The sequence below is a fragment of the Motacilla alba genome, chromosome 2 (assembly GCF_015832195.1).
Source record: "Motacilla alba alba isolate MOTALB_02 chromosome 2, Motacilla_alba_V1.0_pri, whole genome shotgun sequence".
Classification (NCBI taxonomy): Eukaryota; Metazoa; Chordata; class Aves; order Passeriformes; family Motacillidae; genus Motacilla; species Motacilla alba.
Genome location: NC_052017.1, coordinates 20,233,603 through 20,247,828, shown reverse-complemented (window position 1 = coordinate 20,247,828; position 14,226 = coordinate 20,233,603). Strand labels below are relative to the sequence as shown.

Below are 14,226 nucleotides of genomic sequence, written 5' to 3'. Positions count from 1 at the left end.
ATAATTTTTACAGATCCAAACTATGGGTTTTAGCTTTTAGGAGCCCACTGACAATGCCCCCTATAAAGTTTACTTCATAATTTTTCCCCTATAAAAATTAGTCAAAGATATTGTATGGCTGAAATTCTCCTCTACAAAGACAATACTGCTTAGAAAAGAAAGAATTAGGTCTGTGGTAGGAATTAATTGCACAGGTAGAAATTCCTCTAAATTAAGTTTTCAACAACACTATAAGATCAACACATTAAGGGGCCAGTAGGAAAGAAGGACAATGATCAAGTAAGTATGACTTGGACAAAGAAATCACTCCTTACATATTCTGAGGGATACCTATACAGCAAATGTAATGTAGCTACCCTCAAAAAACTAGACAAAAGCTGCTGGTTTTTTCCATTATATTTGAAGAAGGTGACACCAACTCTAATAATCTGCTCTTGTCTACTATAAAATGATACAGGCAAAGATCAATCCTCTTTTTCCATTATAAATCTCATTTAGCCAGTTATTATTGAGTGCTGAATAAGCATTTCACCTTTAGCCACCTATTTAGCTCTTACTTAAGCTGGTGTCTTAAAACAGACACAGTATCTTTTACTGTCATGTTGTAAAACTGTAAAAGAAGATTAAGAAGTATACAGTAATTTCTAACTCAATCCAAGCAAAACTCCATGCCTAGCTTGCCTCTCATCTATTAAAACAGATGATTTTAATCCAATTTTACTTGGTTATTTTTATAATAATTTGGCAAGTGACATTTTATCTACTGAGCCCATTAAAAAAGACTCAAGAGTGTTCAGTCCAATATATTTTGTTGTGTTTCTCTGAGCCCAACTATAACTGCAAAACAAAGGCATGCCTCCAAGTAATTTAATTAAATTTTTTCAAAGTACATGAAAATATTTTTTTAATCTAAAAATATGATTTTTGATATTCCTTTACTGATGGTAAGCGTTCCTCTTGACATTTATATAACCTTTCTTCATGCAGAAGGCAAGACTTTCTAGAACAGCCTGCAGTATGAGATCCCTCTTACTTCAACAAGCAAACAAAGTTATTGTAAAACTGCTTTATTCATAATAACATAAATATTTCTGTTTCTCGTTACTAATAAAGACAGTGAAAGCAACTCACATCTTACAAATGCCAGACTACAGTAAAAACCACATTAATTACTCACCTCAATAGTCTTTGCCCATAACGGCGTGCTGGGAAAGTTGTGCTTATAAACATCATTGGCAAGAGTGTTCACATCAACAGCAGCTACAACTTCTGCATATGTGCAGCTTTCTAAAATTAAAAAAAAAAAATTGAAAACTATAGCTTCTCTTCACTACTCTTAGAAAAATGTATTTGCTCAGCTGTGTTACAGCATCGCTCAAAACCAAACTCAAATTCTGCTCGGTTGTCTTTGAAACTTTGTATAAAAAACATACTGTTTTTCTAATCATATGGGCAATACATCCCTTTTTTATACATCCAAAAATGGAAACTAAAGTAGATTAAAAAAGTAGATAATTAAAGTAGATTAAAAAATTCCAAACAGGGTGCACCTCTACAACATTTCAACCTCTGTGCAGGTGTCTGTGGCAGCAAGTTCCTGACTACAGGAATCCTAAGTCAATCCTGCCAAGCCCCACGGCCACCGCCTTATCCTCTGACAACTTACAAGAAATAAGTGTGTTATTTTAGAGGTGTACTACTTCTCATTATGAAAAAATAGCACCAATATATTTGACATATGTCTACTCTTCCAATAAAAATGTAAGCTGTCTGAAAAACATTTGTGCTTACAGTTCAGTAAAGCCTTAGGCCTCAAACTCAACTGCTGCCTCCTTTGAGTTAAAGGTCCCAAAATACCAAACTTGGCAGCTTCTCCTCTCTTGGACAGAGGTGTTATTGAAGAGAGGACAGTGTAACAAACTCACAGCTAAAACCCTGAAATAAAAATACACTAAAAAGAATGTAAATAAACAACTGTTAATTTACAAAGTAAGAGAGTAATAGGTTCTACAGAAGCTGAAGAGGTAAAAAGAGCAATGTTTACTCCATTGCTCATCATGTCACACTATTTGTTATTACTAAGCACAATACCTTCACTGAGGCTTTTTATCCAAGAAGACGGGCTGTGGTTACTGTCACAGCTGCAGGCAGAGAAGTGACCCTACCTCCTGATACTCGAGATCGGTATCAACCACCAGGATATTTACATTATGGTCAGCATTACAAAGCCTCAGGTGAAACACAGACAACTTTAAAAAAACTTTTGTAAACCAAAAGAAACAAGGCAAATAGCCACATGGCTTTGAATAATCTCACAATATGCTCAAGTAACACATTAACAAACGACCTTAGGAGACACCATACGAATTACTGCTAGTCAGCTAATTATTTACAGTTTGAGAGGATGAAAGACCAACTGGGATGATCCCAGCGGATTTAATCTTGAATAATGCAGTTTACCATCCATCTACTATCTTTCAGGTTTTCAAGGCCGTCTTAGTCAAAAGTAAGATGAAAGAGAAATCTGGGTATTGAAAAGATTGTAGCAGACATTTTAACAAGGACCAGGCTGGTTCTTCCAGGTTTACGTGATGCAATCGAGGGCAAAAAGATAAGGTTTTTCACAAGATAAATACTTACAGACCATTAAGGGTCAACATACAAATCATTATTTGCCATTACTGTCTTGACCTTTTGACCAGAAGTTGTAACTGAGAACTAAATACAGGTGTATCCACAAGGACAATAGCATGACTACACCTGAGATTACAGAACAGGTAAGTTAACACTGACACCTAGCGTGAAAAGAAAGCTGGATGAATGTCTCAATTTAAAAATGTGTTCAAGAGCCAACCCTTCCATCTTCCTAAAACAAAGCTGCAGCATCTAAGTAACAGGAACAAACTTCCAATACTGTTACAGAGACCGCTTTTCTCACTCACTCCTTCAGTTCTTAAAACACACTGTCCTAACAAGCTAACCCTTACTGTGTTTTCCAGGTACTCCAGATGAAAAATAAAATTAACAAAATCAAGACCCTCAAATTATTATCTAAATTAATACATATTTTTAAAAGGGCAATTGGGAAGGCAAGCTGTGTGCTTTTTCTCACAACTCATGATTCAGACACTTGTTTTTTTACTGCCATCCATTCAATATCTCCCTGCATACACACAAGAAAAGATAGGCCCAAAAGCCTGAAGATACTGGAGGAGAGCACACAGCTAACAGTAACCTATTGAATCCCCTTGCAATACAATGTTCAGTCTAAACCAGAGAGGTAAACCAGCATGGAAAAAGGACAGGAACTTTTCCTGAAGTATTCCACCTGAGATCCCCTGTTCCTAATTCAAAGACCTGATAACTTTTTCAAAGCTTCTCCTCCTTTTCATTTCAAAGTCACAGTTCACTTGGGAACTCCTGTTAGAGAACAGACTCCCTCTAAAAGCTGATTAAGCGTATTTTGTGGAAATGCCCTGGAAACGCATGAAGGAGCTCGAGCAGACAAGCAGCTCTCATACATCCAACCTAACAAAGAAAAGCTTGTCTAAATTTCAAACAATGTGAAAATGCAGTATTTTTAAAGAACTTCTCCTGACAGTTAAATAACTTTATGTCAAACCGTGATAGTCTGCTTTTCTATAGCAATTACATTTACTACTTCAAAATTACTATAAGGAATGCATCATAAAAAAAGCCTGAAAGCAGATTCTAAGAAAAACAGAATCAAGACTGTGTTTAACTATACCCACTGACAAAAGGCACAAAACCAACTCAGGAATCGCTGACTTGGTAGGATGTTAAATCAACTCCCCAAAATACATACCAGAACTTCCATACAGAAACAGACAGAGCTCTGGAGATTTTTTTATCCCCCTCAAACAAGTACATCCAATTTTCAAAACACAGATATTTAAGAGAATTATGACAATGCAGGAAACAGTACCATTTATTCAGACTAAAGGAAAAAATAATACACATTTCCTAAGTGAAACTAACTGGCTGCTGGAATATATGATTTGCAGGATTCCTCAACACCAGTTTTTGAACTGACACTTTTCATTTCTGAGCAAGATGACATGGTTCAAAAGGAAGCCACAGATATGATAGGGAAGTTACTGGAGGAGGTGTCATGACTTATTTTTAGGCAGACTAGACTGAAATATTTTCTCTTGGCTGAAAGCAGGTGAAATCAAATTTGTATCATCCTCTTGGTAATGTACTGATTTCACACTTAAAGCTTAAAACCTCTTGGACCCAGACAGCAGAAATTCTTTGACTGTTACCTAAACTGCCGAAAGAGGCAGCAATCAAACTTTGGGTTGCAGTTCTCTACTTTATTGAATACACAATGCTTACAAGCTCTTTCAGGTATGGGGTTGTCATTCTTCAGGGAAAGGGACATTGCTGTAAGGACTGGAAGGAGATGCATTCGAAAAAACAGGATGTGTGCATTAGCTTCTGATTTGAAAAAGTAAACTCAAAGAATGTCACCTTCAAATGCCAGAAATAAAATTGCTGACATTACAATATCTGTCCTTTTCCTCTTTAGAATTGATTCCTTTGTCATGTGTTTCTGCAGACCTTAAAATTAACATAGATCTGTTTATATTCACTACTGTACTTTTGAAATAGAGTCATCAATGTCAACAGAACACATGAAATACACTGTGTTACAGCAAGGGCAGTTTGGTGGATTTCAGCATATTGGAAAATAGGAGCCAGAATAATTCTCCTTTCTGACAGGTATATGGAAACAGATGGAAAAGGGAAGATAAGTCACAAGTTTTGTCAGTTCTGTTTCCTTTTAAAACAGAGAGCAAAGATTTAATTTCTGAGTTGTCAGCTCTTGACTTAAGTGATTAGGCTGAACTGTCCACGGCTACAGTGAACATGACTATCAGTAAACTGGGTTCCTGCAGGATACTTAGCAACTCCTTTCACTGCTCTATTTGTAAAGAATTTAATCATGTTAAGCCATATAAACTTCATAAACTTACATTATAGCACAACTGGTACCACCCTGTGCTACAAAGAGCTATATTTTAGAGAAGCATTAAATTGAGTTTAGTTGTAAAAACTCGCTCAAACCAGCAATATTTTTGTTTTGCATTGTGCAGAATGTCAAAGCCAGTTTTGTCTCCTTTGCCTCTCCTGGTGGGATAGCTTTGCCCAGTGTAAATACACACACCAGATTACTGTGCTGTGCAATTCACAATCAAAGAGAAAATCAAATAAAATGAACAAACATGCATAAAAGAGCACAAGAAACAAAAGTTGTTATCCTGTAAAATTGAAATGTAACATTTGCAGAGGAAAAATATCACCAACTTCATCACTGCAAATATATGGTATCTTTTTAGAATATGTCCTTTAGTGTTTCATGCAAGAGGACTTTCTTTCAGGGACCTGGCAGATTACAAACGCTTGTGGCAGAGACATGGAACCCATTTTTCATGGGAAAACTGCCTAAATTAATAAGCCAGTTTAGGTTTGTTTTGGTTGGGAAGGAGGAAGAGCGGGCTGTTTGTTTCATGGAAAGTTGCTAGGGAAATGAACCTGTAGCCATAGATTTTCTAAAAATAAAACACTATTTTTCACTGCAGAAACTCTGCGCTTTGTAAAGAACAAATTCACTCACACACACAAAAATTATCATCGATTCAGACGTATTTGACTTAAACATCAATCTTTATAAATCCCAAAAGGCTTGGGGTACAGGGTGGGAAGAAGAAAGAAATGCATTTTCATCTCTTAGCTGCCTCAGTCCTTCAAGAGTGTGAGTATGAACAGACTCACTGATTTCTGACTTTAACTAAGCTCAACTTTACCATCTTTTGATGGTATCTTTATCAAAAGATACCATCAAAAGATGGTATCTTTTTGTAGGTCTTTAGTGTTAAAATATTATTATAAAGCATTCAAAATCTAAAATGAGAAATTCTACATGTGCTGAGATATCTACAGCTGAAGCACCAACACAGAGCTAGACAATCCTCAAGATTTTTCTTTTTCAGCTTTAGACTGAAACCTAAGCTCAGAAACAGCTTTCTCTCCATTGTCAAAAAGTATGTGACTAAACTATGAAAGTATGCACTCACAACTTCTGTGTACTCATTACAGAGAAACACCTACAAGAGACTATAAATTTCCATCAATAGGTGAAAATTCAATTATTTTTTACTGTAGGCAAGGACAATCTCAAAACCAATTGCATACTATTTGGTGCCAAATGCGTTCTATGTTAATGACAGCTGCCAAAACAACAATCATCTTCATCCTGCAAGCTATTCTCTAAGTTTTTGAAAGACCACAGCCAAGAAGGGCATCAAGGTAGAAAAGTCAGTGTCAGATCTCCTGAGAAATACCTATTTGCCAATTGAAACACTGGCAATTTCACAGAAAAGTAGAAAGTTGGACCAGCTGAGTTAAGAATAATTGGCCCCATTACAAGGCCAGGAACTAGCCTGCAAGAACTGCAGAATCCCTTCTGTAGAACAAGGCTTTCCCAGGATGCTGCCACTGAAATACTACATGCTCCCTCTGTTTTCTATATATTCCTATTATTTTTCTTGGCTTATAGATTCACTAGAAACCATACTAAGATAATATATTATTATACATAATCTTCATCTGTTGTGCATCTGGCTTATGGAAGCACTGGAACAATGGAGGCCTTTCTTTCAAACTTCATATGTATATGGAAAAAAACCCCACAACCCTTCTAGTATTTCTATACACAATTTAAAAGAAGATGCTGAGCAATCTGCCACTTGCTAAATGGAGGATAGGATGAGAGACCTTTTCAAACAGCATGGTTTCATGGACACATATAGGCCAAAAACATATAAGAAACACATTATTCAAGTACTTACAGAGGAACAGAACATTCACTTCTTTTCTGTTTTATTTGCACGTAAAAGCAAACACTTCAATGCCCCTTGACTTTACTTTGTTCCTTCATAAACTGTGTAAGAAAACTGATTCCAGATGTCCAAAGGACTTTAAAAACCAGAAGAAATTATCAAATGCCCAAGTATATCTCTGCTCCCAAATGAAGTCCAATTAATCAAAACCAGTTTTATATAATAACCTGTTATTAAATACTTAACTTAGTGCAAATTCTGTAGAACATCTTTTAATCAAATTGCCTGACTATTACTTTTAACAAGCCTCTAAACAAGATTTTCATGTAGAAGGGTATGGTTGGCACCTTTCCTGAGACAACACAATGCTTATGGGCTGAACTCTCATATGCTTCCCAGAAACATAAGCACCCAGATTGAAAAATATTATACCAACTGTCATGCAAATAGCTTTGTGTCTATTCACTTTGCAAATTCCAATTGGTACCTGACCATTTTGAACGAGTTAGGGTCATTTACACAAATAGTAAATTAAATGTCCTTACTTACAGTCTCTTTATCTGCTTTGGCTGATACCACTACAGAAAAATCTCAGTCTCACTGTTTATACCTTTTGCAATTTCTTCAGTCAAATGCAAACCAATAAGAACAGAAATTTCACCAAAGACTGACACTGAATCAGTTGTGTTCAGACAGTTCAGAAACAGTAAACATGGAAGTAAATTTACCTTTTCAGGAAATAATACAAGGCGTTTAGTTAAGTCCTTCAATCTCCAAACTACACATGATGACATGATTTCAAGGCTTCGTATTTGTATATTATAACTATCCACTGGGGCATCACTAATTCTGTGTATCTTTTGGATAAAAGTTTACAGTCTTCTGATAATCTAATGAGGCATTCCCAACATTCCCATCCTTCTAAGTATTTACTGAGCTGCAAGTGATGTTTTCACAGGTGGAAACTCACAGGACATCACATCTAGCATTATAATTTACTAAACATTGCAGCACACTACTGAACTGCCCCAAGACATCCATGATTATGGCAAGAACACAGCTAGCTAATTCAGTAAAGAGTGAAGGAACCATGGTGTAGGCCAACTTTCAGGAACCAGTCCACTTTCTATGGAAATATGGAAATTGTCTACAATACAACAAACATGGATAGCTTGCCATCACTTCAGGAACCTAGTTACCAGAAAAGCAGCATGTTACTATTAGTGTGTACACTATACACAAGGCATAAAACACTGTTTTTACTCTACAAAAACTCCAAAATGTGCAGTTCCAGACAAAGGTATACTTGCCTCTTAATATTCTAAGAATGTCTCTGGAAATAAGGAAAATACATACTCAAAACAGATGGTTAGCAACAATGTAGGAACCTATTTGGTTGTGTATTGATACATACATAATAAATACATTAAAATATATGTTATGTATTTATATTAATAAATAATGCACTTAGACACATTCAAGCAAAAATAGGATCGTAGGAAAAATGTCACTCTGACAACTCTAAGTGTGTTTTACGTAAATAAATTATGCTAAACTGATTTCACTCTGTAAGCAAACTCTTAATATTCCATAGCTCCCTGGAAAAAAAACCAAGATAAGGCAAATTTCCACCTGATGTTTTTATGACAATGCTCTCTGCTAATGCTGCTGAAGACTGAAAGATGTGAAGGATTGTAGTTACAGTTAAAATTATTATGGTGATTATCATAGGTTATACTGTGTGTTGAAACATGGACTGCAAAGTAATAAGGTCCAGGGTACTTTGCAACGGAAATCAATGCCTAAACTCAATTTTTAATTTGGGGAAGCCAATTCACAGAGAGTCTGCAGGACCTGCTGAAGGTCACCCAGGCTGTGTCTTAACAATTCAGCAAATTGAGCTCCAGGATTCCTTGTGCCAGATCAAAAACTCACCTAGAAACATGGGCTGGTGGGAATTCTCTATACCAGCTCAAATTCCACATTTAATTTTTATGTTTATAAAATGTTACACCAGCCTCAGATGGTCAGGCTCGCTCACACTGGAACACGGCTCAGCTGTTCACCTAACTACGGCCTATGAAAACCAAGTCCACATGCATGCCAGTGGGAAACCCTGGCTCATGTGGTTATCATCCCGGGCATCTCAGTGATCGCCATCCCACCTGCAGCAGGGGTGCCTCTGTATTACACAGAGCACACAATAACAAACACAAAATCATGGCCCCTCCAGAAGCAGCTGCCTGGGCCAAACAAGGAGCAGGGATCCCTAATTTCCGTCCCAACGCGCTCCTGGTACCTAGTGCCACAGCCGGGCTGGAGAAAGGGCTATGGGAGAAAAGGGGCCACCTTCGCCAGCCCCATCGAGAAGAGGGGCACCCTGCATTTACCCCCACGAGAAGACGGAGCCCCTGAGGGCAGGGTGCCCCGGGCGGGCAGGCAGCACGGAGCCCCGCGGGACGCGCCGGTACCTCTGAGGGCCTGGTGCATCCCGCCGATGCCGCTGTACAGCTCCAGCACCCGCAGCGCCGCCATGCCCGGCCCGCCGGCCCGCCCGGCGCCTCCCCGAGCGCCGCCCGCGCGTTCCGCCGCTCTTTCGTTCCCCCCGCCCGGGCCGGCCTGCGCCGCCCCGGAGCAGCGGCAGCGGCGGCATGGGCTTGGTGGTCGCTCGGGGAACCACGGGTGGGATCGGCCCCGCAGGACGAGGCCACCCCCGGCTCAGCCGGCACTGCCGCCCCCTGAGGGGTCCGTGGGGCGGCTGCTGCTCAGCCACCTGCGTCCTCCTGGCAGTGAGGGGGCGGGAGAGGGAGCCGCTGCCCGCCATGAGCCCCTCGGGGGTTGGTGCGGCCAAACCAGAGCGGGCGGCGCAGGGGCTTCTCCTCTTGAGGGGGGACATGTGTGCTGGCCCGCCCGGTGGCAGCTGGCAACAGTGGCCTCGGCGATGCCGTGGGCCCGAGCGTTCCGGGAGTTCGGCGTACGGTGATGTTTTCGAGAAGTCCTTTCAGAGCCCGCACAGGAAAGAAGGAAATAACTGATGAAACTGCTCTTATTCGCCCCAACGTTTCTTGCTAAACTGAGAAGGAAGAGACTACTCAATGACACTGTTGCCCCACAAAGTGTCCGGTTTTTTAAACAAATAGTTTATATATATGTATGTGTGTGTGTGTGTGTATATCTGTATCAGAGTAAATGTGTTGCAGACTGCTAGATGGGTTACCCACCACAGTCAAGCACTCACCTACACCTCAGTTTGCAGATTCAGATTGTAAAGTGAAGATGAAACATTCAAAAACAAACAAACAAAACAAAAAAAAACCTCACCCAAACCAAACCCAAACATGCCTCTCCACTGTTTCTTGATTTAATTATATTGTTGTAGAGCGTTTAAGAAATCTGTCAAAAACAAGTTGGGTTTAAGGAATAGTTCTTTCTTCCTTACAAGCTGCCTCATACAGCATGTCATAGTACCTCCCACCTCTTGACTTACAGTGGGGGAAGAATTTTTAGCTGAAACTGGAGGGCAAGAAAGAGGTAAATCTGCTGCCTTTCAATGCACTCCTCCAAAATACAGGATGCATGACCTGTGGAAAACAGTGGAATTAGAAGCAAAATTTCAAAGTAAAAATATCTGTCCTTGCCAATTTGTTCAAAACAGTGCTGTCATTCACCTGGATCTTCATTATCAGTGTTTGGGGCTGCTGCTTTATTTGTCAGCCACTGAAGGTGACTAAAACAAGTGCAAGTCTATGTCACGCAAAAGGAAGTGCAGCAGCTGAGACACCAGAGGAGAGCAGCAGGCATTGCAACCAGCTGTGTGCAGGTTTCCTGAATTGGTGGTTGATGGAACTGAGAAAATGGAATCACATGGCGCAACAAAACTAGAAATGTGCTTGCTGGAGAAAAGAGTCACGGGACAAAGATGCTGAAGGCCCTGAAGAAAATTGGTCAAGATGATGAAGATGTGTTACAAAGAGCAAGGTTGTTATCGGCTAAGAAGATACACTTTAGTAGAACCCCTTCAAAATATAGATGCAAGGTGAAAATAAAATTTTAAAAAGGCAACTTTTACACTATTGAAATCAGTTAAGCTGATGAACGAGTTTGAGTTTCTTGTCTTACTATTCCCGTAACCTACAGATCACAGCAATGCTAGATACTGTGATGAGTGAGAGCTGTGGTCAGCCAGAAACAGTTCATTTATTTGGAGCTGCCCAATACCTGAAGTGATTAATATCAGACAGGAAGACAGGGCTGAGACCTGTTTTTCCTACTCCTTTCCCTGACTCCAAGGTATTTTTGCCATTCATACATAGGAAAAGTGGAGCCAGATGGAAAAAGCAGCAGAGATGTCACTGCTGTGCTGGGTGGTGACAGTAGAACAGTCCCAGCTCAGGGGAAATCCTCCACCTACTTCCTCTTCTAGCGTAGTAAACTGGAGAATATGATCAACATGCCTCCACTCTGGCAACAAAGAAATTAATAAGCTAGATTGGGATTTTATTGGCTTCCTCTTGTAAAGAATGGGAAGCACCAAAACTTCCCGAGTGCTCATTTTTTAACAACTGGCAGCAGTCACTTTTATAATTCTGTATAACTGTGTCTGCCCTAACCTGGTTCTCATTATTAATTGCCAGCTGCAAAATGAACTGAAATGAAAACAGGGAATCTGGAAGCAGTTACTTGTAGTGTTCTTCACTTTAAAAATGTAAAGTCAACATAACAATAACCATACTTTCTGGATCCAAACTTAGATAATAGCATTTAAGGCATGCTGCTTATTTCAGACAGAAGCAATGTCTCAGAAGTGCTGAGATCCTTGGCCACTCATATCTTGCTTCTCAGAGGAAAACCCAGAATGATGGCAGAGAGAGGGTGAGCCCTGTGACAGCAATTGTTCATACTTCACTCAGAAAATCTTGCTAACATGTGCTGCCATTGCCATGGGGCAAGCTGAGTGTTGCTCACACTTTGTCTTGTGACCCCAAAGCAGCCACATGTCTGCAAAATTTCCCAATTGGATCTCTCTGACTTACTGAAATTTGGGTATTGTGACAGCTCCTTTTTACTCTTCTCCAAGCATATAGGATGGATAGGATTCCTGTAAAACTCCGTGAACATTAAATTTTATTAACAGAGGAGATTAATAGCAGAGTTGAAGTCCGAAGTCCAATCCAGACTCTGCAGTTTTTAGGACACAAGTATGGGCTGTTTCATGTATCAATAATGGCTCCACAATGTAGTTGGCTTTAAATAACAAATGAAAGGCTTTTCTAAAATGATGTTAATTTATTCTAAATGGGCACATCTACAGAACTATGATAATGCATTGATGAAGCAGCTATTTTCTTGGCTCTAATATATTTATAGTAAAATATATTTTAAGCAAACTGATCTTTTAATGATATTTTTAAAGTTGTTGACATAAGCATGTGATACCAGCATTTTCACTGAGACAGCTTTGAAAACTCCTGCCTCCTACCAACTAGCATCATTTCCTCAATGCAGAAGTTTCTGGAGTTTGCCCACATCTCTGATGAGTGGTGTGATACAGATAATCATGCCAGGTCTGAAATTGTTGCCTTGGTAATCAACAAACATCCAGTGAAACAGCCACATGTGGTTAGAGGAACAAGAAACCAATGCAATATTTTCGCTTCTTAAAATGCTTTAGAATTGTTTAAAAAGTTACAATTAGCAATGCTGCACACAACATCACAGAAACATGCCCCCTTCCTTAAGATTCTGCATTGTACTTGGCAACTGAAAAGCAAAATTACAAAATATGGCTGGACCACGTAATCTTGCCCTCAAAATGAGAAGAAAAGATTTTCACTGTGCTGTTTCTATCTTTCAAAAAATGCACACAAAACTCCATGAGCAGTTACATGTAAGCCTCCTCCCTGCCCTCCCCTTCGCAGCAGAGCAGAGCCAGCAGGGCCTGCTGTGACAGGAGGCTGCCAGTCTGCAGTGCCTGTCACTGGGCTTTGTCAAGGCCATGAATGGAACTCCTCAGCGTAAGGCGGGTGATGAAAGGGAGTGGACTTGAAGCTGGGAAGTGTTTGTGAGCGTTTCCTCTATATTCAAGAAATGAAGAGAGAGCAGAGAAAATCTCCCTCTGCTTGTACAATGGCTGTTTAAAAGTGCCTTCACAGTGATCAGCCAAAACTTCCTACAAGCAAATATCAATGTTGATGGCTGAACAACAAAAAATGCTTCTTCTCTCCAAAGGTCTGATATAACCTACTAAATACTCAAGTGAGGATCAGGAAGAGTATACAAACATCTCTACTGTCTGGAAAGAAAGCTCAAATTCTAGGTCAGAAATCACTGTGGCCAGGAAAGAATGTGAGGCATGTCATACCCTTGCAATGCAACCAGCACATTGAAAAAATCTCTGAGAGCATATGGCATCAATTATTGTTTCCATAGCCATTGGCCCAGTAGGTTACTAATAAAACTGAAAACCTTTTGCAGTTTATCAAAGTCGATCTTTATCGGATGTGATGTTTCAGAAGGGTATTTATCAGAGCTGATTTCTGTTGAAGTGCTGCTTAGTAAAAGTAGCTGTCAACCACAGAGGCGGCGCTTCCAGGAAGCCGGCTGGGCTGTGCCTGTATGGCTAAGGAAGCCTATGATTTTCATTTATAATGCCACACATCTGCAACACTAGAAATGAAAACCACATCAAACCAGGTTTGCCAGCCTCTCTCAATGCATTTTCGAAGAACTCTATATCAGGGAAATTTATGTAGCTGAAATTATTCGGAAGAGTGATCAGACACAAACATTTTTAACCTTTTGCTTTTGGAATATAATAATAGCTCCATTTCAGGATTTTGTTTTCAGGTTTTGGAGCTAGATATATACTCTGTAGGGAATAAGGAATAAAAAGACATTGCTTCTCTGTTTAAATCTTTACTTTTCTGGTGTAAATACATTTAAATCTAAATAAATCTGGCTTGTTTGTTACGTTTAGCCTGCAGTGGTTACCCGGGCTGGATGAGAGGCATATGTTTACATTATGTTATTGACTTTCTTGAACTTACACATTCCAGTGTTTGACAAAAAAAATTATATAAAAAACTGGATTATATATTCACTGGATTGAACAAAATAGACTCAGAGCTCTTTAAGGCCCCTGCAGTCAGGCAAAATGCATTTTGCATTTTGCATTTTGCAATGCAATGCATTGCAAATGAATACATTTTGACTCAGACCTTTGAAGGGTGGCAGCAGGCACTGAGCCAGGCATCTGTTAAAGGGGGCTCAGTTCAGAATGAGGTAATGGCATGGGAGATCCCAGCTCACTTGTAAGGGCAGGAGGAAATGATGTGCCTGCTGCTCTCTCAAAGGGAGGGGA

The 14,226-nt window shown here is 39.6% G+C and overlaps 1 protein-coding gene across 9 annotated transcripts in view; it reads right to left on the bottom strand.

Annotated features, from left to right (window-relative positions):
* TRDMT1 (tRNA aspartic acid methyltransferase 1) overlaps positions 1-9,567 on the bottom strand; it is a 29,078-nt gene extending 19,511 nt beyond the window's left edge. For 6 of the 9 annotated variants that reach the window (XR_005255881.1, XR_005255882.1, XM_038128541.1 and 3 more), the window contains exons 1-2: positions 9,257-9,567; positions 1,178-1,287 (exon numbers count right to left, since the gene is read on the bottom strand). Coding sequence is in view for 7 of the 9 variants with exons in the window: in XM_038128541.1 (XP_037984469.1) it covers positions 1,178-1,287; positions 9,257-9,401 (255 nt within the window). In the remaining 2 variants the exon portion in view is untranslated. Of the gene's footprint in view, positions 1-1,177; positions 1,288-9,256 lie in introns of those variants that run through there. The other 3 variants (XM_038128544.1, XM_038128545.1, XM_038128547.1) reach the window with 2 other exon arrangements.
* Between the last annotated feature and the right edge of the window lie 4,659 nt (positions 9,568-14,226).